Here is an 8,858-nt window from a genome sequence, read left to right on the forward strand (position 1 = left end):
GGCCCCTGGGCCGGGCATGGACCTGGCTGCGCCGCGGCCGCTCTCCCCGCCCCGGCTCGCTGCGCGCCCTGGGGTCCCGCTGCAGGGAGAGCCCCGGAGCCGCAGGCAGCTGCCCACCCGCGCCCGGCCTCCCCCGGCTCGGAGCGGCCCGCAACAGCGGGGAGCGCCCGGCTCCGGCCACCCAGCCCGGGAGCAGGCAGTGGCCGCTTCGGGGAAGCAGCATCGCGGCGGAGACTGGCGCTAGGTAAAGCCCCGCTCCGCGCTCGGCTCCCCCCTTCCCAGCGGCCGGCACACGCCGGGCCCGGCTGGGAATCGCCCCCCATGCAGGAGAGCGAGTGACTCGGGGCTGGGGCAGCCCTGAACCGGCTGCCGTGGCCTGGCAGGGCAGAGACCCCCCCTAGCCTGCCCCCTGCAGAGGGGAGAGACAGGGGGCCATGGAGACAGGGGGCTGAGGGGGCCATGGAGACAGGAGACCAGGGGCCATGGAGACAGGGGGTCGGGGGGCCATGGAGACAGGGGGTCGGGGGGCCATGGAGATGGGGGGGCCCTGGCGGATAGGCAGCCATCTCCGCTGATGCCCCAGGGTGCCAGCTGCCTTGGTGGGGCCGGCTGGCGGCTGGCACTGCCCGGCTGGGGTGGCGACACTGAGGAGGGCAGGCAGAGAAGCAGAGGGCACTGGCCCCTGCCCCACTGTGTGTGGGGAAATAGGGGGTTGTATGAAGTCTTGTCCTATCTGGGCTACTTGGCACTGCACAGCCGTGTCTCTCCTGGCCTGGGCAGTCCCGGCTCTGATGGTGTTAGCAGCAGCTAGCGAGATGCCAAATGTCTGCAAGGGAATCGGAGCTCGTGCCCTGGCCAGTTTGCGCCAGCAGTGCGGGCTCAGGAGCTGGTGGAGCACCACAGAGCCATGGCCACAGAGGCAGGCTGGTGCTCCAGGAGCTCTGGGTGCAAGAACTGGTCGACACGCTGGGGGCCGGAGTATTGGTGCGTCTGGGCAGCCGGGGTTTGGTGGGGACGGCAGTGTGGCCATGGCCAGAGGAGAGGCATAGGATCAAGTGACGTATATTCGAGCTGGACAGTGTAGGACAGGCCCTAGGGGCCGTTCTCCAGGGCTGTGCCCAGGCACTGGGGGGTTCCTGCCCCTGCCCCTGTCCCTGGGAAGTCAGTTCCCCAGGAGAAAGGCTCTCTGTGGCAGGGACTATTTCTCCTCCTCTCACAGCCACAGCATGTCCGCCCTTGCTTAGCTGAGCTGGACCGACTGAACTCCTGAACCCTTGAGTCCCTGATCTCAATTCCCTCCAGTGGTCAGCATTTTTCTGGGAATGTGGTGCCCACAATAGAGGACACTGGGCCTGGCCCGGCTGCGCATTCAGGGGCTGCCCCCTGCTCAGCAAGGTGCTGCCTCTGGGCCTGCAGCCCTCAGTCGCATTGCCCGTTTTCACTGCCCGTTGCATTTCCGGGTGGTGTCTGTGCTGACGTCCACTGTCACCCCCAGGGCTCTGCCTTTGCTGCCGGGTTCAGCTCCTCCAGTGGCAGCCGCTGGTGTTTAACCATGTCTCAGCTAACCCGGCTGGGAGCAGCCTGCATGGCACCGTGGCCCCCATGCGGGAGGCCACGGGGGCTGCCCCAGTGGTGGGAACGAAGGGAAAGTATAAGGGGAAAGGCTAGTGTAGACAAGGGCTTCGGCTCTCAGCTGCACTGGCTCCTAGGTTGGTTTCTCCCATTGACGGGGGATGGCTTAGCTTGTTCTCCCCAGCTGGGGTAGCTGCATCCATCCCAGCTGGGGTAGCTGCATCCATCCCAGCTGCGTCTCAGCTTGGCCATTTCTGCCCACGGTGTTTATCTTGCTGGGTCCCTCAGGCTCATTTTTTCTGTCTTCACTGTTGATCACAGCTCCCCATTTAGTGTCACCCGCTGCTCACCGCTCACTTCCAGATCACAGGTGAAAACGCTTAACGAGTGTGGACCAAGCCAAGGCCCCTGCTGGATTCCTCCCCCCAGCCCATGCACTGGAGGACGTTCGTTTACCTCTGCGATCTGGGTTGTGCCCCCTTGGGCATATGCATCAGGCCACCGCCTTTAGCTGCATGCTCACATGCTATTTTTCTCTGGGTGCAGGTGCTCGGCAGGGCCCAGCAGAGACCTCTGCCAGGGCGGAGTGTGGCTCAGCATGCTGTGTCCGTAACATCCATAGCCTCAGACTGCTCCAGGCTTAGTCGCCGGCCATGTCAGTTCACAGGGGGCTTTGGTGCCTCCACTGGGACAAACACACTCCCCTCCTCCTCCCGTCTCAGCCCTGGTGCTGGCTTCTCTCCAGAGCAGCTGCGAAGCAGCAGCAGTCAGGATCCTGGCTCTGCTCCTCCTCTTTTCCCCATGCAGCAAGCCGCAGCAGCGCTGTGCCCAGGCCAGAAAGAGAGACGGACCCGGGGGAGGGGTGGCATCCTCCCTGGTACCTGAGGAGGACACTACTCTGCACGGACGACGGAGGAGGAGGGGGACGTATCAGGCAATGCTTCCATGCCCCAGCAGTCGAGGAATCCAGAGCACTAAGCTAAAACACAGGGCCCAGATCACAACACGCTGGATGTGAGGGTTGGTGCCCTGGCAGTTTGAGTCCTTGCTCTAGGTTTCTCTGTGCACAGCGTGAGAGGCCTGGGCACGGGAGGAATTTATCAAATCAAGGCCCTTGGATGTCACAAGGCAAAGTGACACTACAAGACTTATCAAATATCACCCCTTCACATTCACGCGTGTTAAAGACTAGTGAATTGTGCCGACACATTCAAGGCCTCAGAACAAAATAAGGTGCCCCTACGAAGGTCAGCGGGGACACAGAAACCTGGAGCAGTAACAGCTGCATCGGCGCTAAGGGTGTCACAGGGTTTGTTTAATGCAGAGTTTTGCACCATCTCCAAAGTTCACATACAGAGACACTGAAAACCGGTTTGCTATTTTGTGATCACAGTCTCGACTTGAACAAAAATTTGATGACGGGCTCTTCGTTGTAGCAGACGAAAGTCTAACAAGATGCAATGGCTGGAAATTGAAACTAGACAAATTCAGACTGGAAATAAGATTACATTTTAACCATGAGGGTAATTAACCATTGGCGCAATTTACCAAGGGTCATGGTGGATTCTCTGTCACTGGCAATTAGGGCTGTCAATTAATTGCAGTTAATGCAAGCGATTAACGCAAAACAAATTAACTAGATTTTAAAGAATAGTCATGATTAATCACAATTTTAATTGCACTGTGGGTTGGCAGGGGTATGAGGGGGGGCACAGGGGACCTGGCACAGGGAAGCTGTGTGGGGCGGAGGGTGGGTTGGCAGGAGTATGAGGGGGGGCAGAGGGGGATCTGGCACAGGGATGATGTGGGGGGGGCAAAGGGTGGGTTGGCAGGGGTATGATGGGGGGCACAGGGATGCTGTTGAGGGGGCAGAGGGGGACCTGGCACAGGGATGCTGTTGGCAGGGGTATGATGGGGGGTACAGGGATGCTGTTGAGGGGGCAGAGGGGGACCTGGCACAGGGATGCTGTGGGCAGGGGTATGATGGGGGGTACAGGGATGCTGTTGAGGGGGCAGAGGGGGACCTGGCACAGGGATGCTGTTGGCAGGGGTATGATGGGGGGTACAGGGATGCTGTTGAGGGGGCAGAGGGGGACCTGGCACAGGGATGCTGTTGGGGGGAATGACCTTAACAATGCAAAGCAGCACCCCTCCCCCTGCTGCCCACAGCTGACTGGGAGAGAGGTGGCAGGGAGGAATGTGCTGCCCACCAAGGCGGGGGAGATTTGACCACCACCCAGAGCAGAGAGAGCCCTACAGCAAAGGAGCTGCCTGACTGACCCGTGTGTTCCTCTTTCCAGGATGGTTCCCCCACCGCCCGTCAACAAGCCCCATGTCTGCCTCTCCACCGTCCTCATCATGAGCAGCTTGGTGCTGATGGATGCCTACCTGGTGGAGCAGAACCAGGGCTCCAGGAAACTGGGCATCTGCATCATGGTCTTGGTGGGCGACGTCTGCTTCCTGCTGGTGCTCCGGTACATGGCGGTCTGGGTCGGGGCCGAGGTGAGGACAGCCAAGCGCGGCTATGCCATGATCCTCTGGTTCCTTTACGTCTTCGTGTTGGAGATCAAGGTCTACTTTGTCTACCAGAACTACAAGGCTGACCGGAAGAGCCTGGACCTTCTGGCACGCAAAGCCCTGACCCTGCTGCTGTCCATCTGCATCCCTGCCCTCTACGTGCTGCTGGTGGCCACCGAGCACATGGACTACGTCCGGACATTCAAGAAGAAGGAGGACCTCCGCAACCGCCTCTTCTGGGTCGTCATTGACATGCTGGACGTGCTGGACATCCAGGCCAACCTGTGGGAGCCCCAGAAGAAAGGGCTGCCCCTCTGGGCCGAGGGCCTGATGTTCTTCTACTGCTACATTTTGCTCTTGACTCTCCCTTGCGTGTCCCTGTGCGAGATCAGCATGCAAGGGTTCAGCATCGTGCCGCACCGGATGATGCTCTACCCCATGCTGAGCCTGCTCACCGTCAACATCGCCACCCTCTTCATCAGGGGGAGTAACATGGTCTTCTTCCGGGACGCCCGGGTCTCGGGCATCTTCATGGGCAAGAACGTGCTGGCCATTGTGCTGAAGCTCTGTATGTTTGTGCAGTACCGGAAGCAGCTGCGCCACGGGCCGGTGGAGTTCAGCGCCGCACCCCAGCACAGCGCCGCGCCCCAGCCCCAGCCTGCCCTGCAGCTGCTGAAATCCCAGAACCAGACACCTGGCCCCGAGGCCCTGGGCCGGGAGAACACGTGACCTGAGGTGGGCACCGCAGACTGGGCACGGAGTAACACGTGTGTTTGGGGTTGGACCCTAATGATGGCAGAGTACCGTCGCCTGCCAAGCCCCTGCCCAATGCTGGTTCCTCCAGGAAGTCTGTGAGCGACCCTTCCTTGCTTTGCACGGACAAACTGACCAGCCACATCCTAGCTGAGCACGGGGCTGGGGAACGGCACGGCGTAGAACAGCCAATGGTAGCCAGCACCTGAGGCCAGCTGGCGGACCCTGTAGAGAGGCTATCGAAGGGGAACAGGCAGTGCCAGGCGACAGGGTCTATCCCTGCTTGCTCCCCTGTATTCCTTCAATTGCAAGGGTGTCACAGCGCGATGGCTCTGTGGTGGGCCTGCTGGGAATGTCCCGGGGGGGGGACAGTCTCCATGGACTCCCTGCACAGTCACTGTGAGGTCAGAGTCAGGCGAGGAGTCTAACAGTGCCGGGGGGCACCCGTTCTGCCCTCGATTGTGTCTCCTGGGCCCCTCTCTCTGCACACCCACACGTTCTCCCCACACACACACACACACATACACCGCTGCCTGTTCCCTCCTCAGGAGTGCAGGATCCCCCAGGGAAGTAGTGCTGGTGCCGGAGCTGCCCAGCCCCCAGACGCCCAATGGGACTCACTGGCTTGTGGGCCTTCTTCATGAGCATCTTCCTTTTTCCAATAAATGAGAGTCCAAGCCCTGCAGCCTCCTGGCGTCTGTGTGCAGCTGCTGACTAATGCTGCTTGTGTGGAGGCCAGTTGGGATGAGCGTGGGTCCTGCTCTCTGTGAGGGCTGACAGAAGGCATGGGGGGTGGGTAGGATTATGGGACAACAAGAGCTGGCTCATTGTTAAGGTTGCAACACGGCTTCTGTTTGAATTTTCAATCCTCTCTGAAGCCTGCACCCCCAGTCAGATGGGCTTGGAAAGTGCTAGTTCAGGCCGCAGGGGAGAGTGTGGGGCACCTTTGGAGTCACTGGATCAAAGGGTGCCCAAGATAAAGTCCTCCAACATGATTGGTTGTGTAAGACCTCAATTTCTTATAACCCATTTGTTGCAGTTTAGGGACAGACGGGGCAGGCAGACAACAGGACAGTATGCCTTCTTCTCAGAGCCAAGACACAAGCTGTCATTCTAAGATTGGATAGGCTCATGAAGTCTACGGGCAAGGATCCATTGCTGGTGGTTCATATTGGCACTAATGCCACTGCATCGCAGGATATCTCACAGATAACAAGTGATTTCAGGGAAATTGGAAGCATGCTGAAGAAGAATGAACAAAGGAAGACAGAAGACAGAATATTCTGGAAGCGAATTGCTGTCTATGTAAGTGGTGTAGGGTGGAGAGTTTGGGTTTTGTGGAACATTGGTCCACCTTCTATGGGGAAAAGGGGTTGCATAGATTGGATGGCTCCACCTCAGTAGAAGGGGGACCAATCTTCTCAGGGACAGGTTGGATAGAGTAGTCAGGAGGGGGTTAAACTAATAGCAAAAGGGGAGGGTAGAAAGATGGAAGATATGAGTACTGAGTTAGCACAAAACTGATATGTTGAGAAGAAAATTAATCAAGACACCAAAGGACAGGAAGAGAAGGAATTATTTAATTGCCTATACACTAATGCTAGGAGCCTGGGTAACAAATGAGGAATTGGATTGCTCATTTATGAGCATAAATTCAATCTAGTTGGGATTAATGAAACCTGGCGGGATGCTTCGCACAACTGGAATGTTAAAATCAATGTTTATAACCTAGTTAGGAAGGATTGAATGGGCAAAAGGGGAGCGGGTGTGGCACTCTGTCAAAAATGGCATTACCTGTTCCGAATCACTGATCCCTCCAAAGAAAATGACCTTGAATGCTTATGGATCAAAGTCCTAACAGATAAAGCACATTCTTTCCATTCTTCTGAGTACTGAATCTCCAACAAGGATCATCTGTCTTCCTTGGATGGTTGGAGAATTCTTTGCAGGTAAACTTACTTTTCTTATACGTTGGGCTGAGCTGGCTTCTGCATGCGTGACCTGTACATCTCTTTGTTCCCTGGGAACTGCTGGATCTTGAGAGGCATCTTCCATAGTTTCCACTTTGAAGAACCAATATTGTTTTAAACTCCTAGCTGTGTGTAATTCCTCCTGCTTCTCTTCTCTCTGCTGGCCCCCGTTTGCCCATCCTCATCTTTCTCCATCTGTACAGAAAGATGTTGTGACCTCTTCGTCTGGCAGTTATGAACTGCCAGGTCTCCTGTCTGACTCCCACTCTCAGCTCCATTCTTCATTGAACTTGGGGTACTGGTGTTTCCCAAATCTGGTTGTCTAGAAGCTCCTCGGCTTCTCTGATTCTTAGTAGTGTCTCAGCTTTCCCCTCCAGTCCAAGCATCTTCTGCTCCGGCACGGTCACTTCATGCCCAGGAAATCCCGCCTGGCTTCAGGCAGGAATGAGAGCGTGGCACTTCCGCTGCAGGTCACCACCATTGTTCCATTGCTGGCTATCTTGATATCATACACAGATCTAGAGTGACCAGATGTCCTGATTTTATAGGGACAGTCCCAATTTTTGGGTCTTTTTCTTATATAGGCTCCTATTACCCCCCACCCCCATCCTGATTTTTCACATTTGCTGTCTGGTTACCCTACACAGAGCTGAACCTGGGAGGAAAGCCTCTCCCATGCCAAACTCCCTCAGAATCTCCCGTTAGCTGCCTCTGATTGTGGCTCTTGAGTTCACCTCGCAAGTGACTTTTTATACCCAGTCTTCGCTGCTTAGCTGAGCTCAGCTCCGCCTCTCACCACCAGGGAGTGATTAACCACTCCCGAGACTTCAAACGGCACGGCTCATCAAAGTTCCACGGGCTAGAGCCGTGGGGTCTTCAGCAACATGTGGGGAACTGGTTGTGTGGCAGGGGAGCTGGATCTAGGAGGGGATGGTGTGTGGGGTGTTGGTGGTGGGGCAGCGAATCTGTCGGGGGGCTGGCTGTGGGAGGGGGCTGCTCTCCGAGGTTGCAGGGTGGTAGCAGGTTTGAGGTGGTTCAGTGTCCGTGTGACACACACACACAGGGTATTTTCAGTGTCGGCACAGCATGCCCACACAGCCCGGGGCCTCAGCCGTATGACGTGCAGGAAGCCCAGCTACGATCCCAGTCCAGCTCTCTCTTCGGTGTCTGCTACCTGCTCAGCACACTCCATTCATCTCTGCTGGCTGGGCCCTGTCCGTTCCACCGGGGGAACTGCTTAGCCCACCAGCCCCGGATGGCCTGGCCCAGTTCCACCTGGCCTGGCCCTTAACCCTCCTCGGGGCCAGATGCACTGCAAGCCAAGGGGCTTCAGGTGGACATGACTAGAGCCAGTGCCCAGTGGAGGCAGCTCCTCTGCTAGTTCCCTGCTAAATCCCATTAACCACCGTCCCCAGCATCGGTGCTACGGCCCCAGCTTTGGAACAGTCTCTAGGAGGAACCCCTGTGGTGTGCCAGACCCCCTAGGGGTCTTGCTCTTCCTCCAGGTGAGCCACATGGCTTCACCTCCTCCTTAGACAGGACCTCTGGGCCGACGGCACCCTGCTTCACAGCGTGAGCTCCGTCCAGCGAGTCCAGCTGAGACAGACCCTGAGGGAGAGGTGTCCTCTCTGCCGGGATTCATGCATCTCACCAAGCCCCAGAGAGCTGAGCGCCACGTATCCCCGTGTCTCTTAGCCTGCGCTGGGAGCAAACAGACCCTTTCTTCAATAGGATAACGAGTCTTGTGGATAAGGGAGAAGCTGTGGATGTGGTATACCTAGACTTTAGTAAGGCATTTGATACGGTCTCGCATGATATTCTTATCGACAAACTAGGCAAATACAATTTAGATGGCGCTACTATAAGGTGGGTGCATAACTGGCTGGATAACCGTACTCAGAGAGTTGTTATTAATGGTTCCCAATCCTGCTGGAAAGGCATAACGAGTGGGGTTCCGCAGGGGTCTGTTTTGGGACCGGCTCTGTTCAATATCTTCATTAACGACTTAGATATTGGCATAGAAAGTACGCTTATTAAGTTTGCGGA

General features: G+C 56.9%; 1 protein-coding gene across 1 annotated transcript; it reads left to right on the plus strand.

Moving 5' to 3' along the window:
- Nucleotides 1–3,873: 3,873 nt before the first annotated feature.
- LOC135876844 (transmembrane protein 121-like) lies at nt 3,874–4,818 on the plus strand. The gene has a single exon (XM_065402206.1). The coding sequence runs from the start codon at nt 3,874–3,876 to the stop codon at nt 4,816–4,818; it is 945 nt and encodes a 314-aa protein (XP_065258278.1).
- The last annotated feature ends 4,040 nt before the right edge of the window (nt 4,819–8,858 follow it).

This window comes from Emys orbicularis, chromosome 3 (genome assembly GCF_028017835.1).
Source record: "Emys orbicularis isolate rEmyOrb1 chromosome 3, rEmyOrb1.hap1, whole genome shotgun sequence".
In the NCBI taxonomy this organism is placed as follows: Eukaryota; Metazoa; Chordata; order Testudines; family Emydidae; genus Emys; species Emys orbicularis.

What these genes read in the sequence shown, in the direction of transcription:
- LOC135876844 (XM_065402206.1), top strand. Translation starts at nt 3,874, where the DNA reads ATGGTTCCCCCACCGCCCGTCAACAAGCCCCATGTCTGCCTCTCCACC.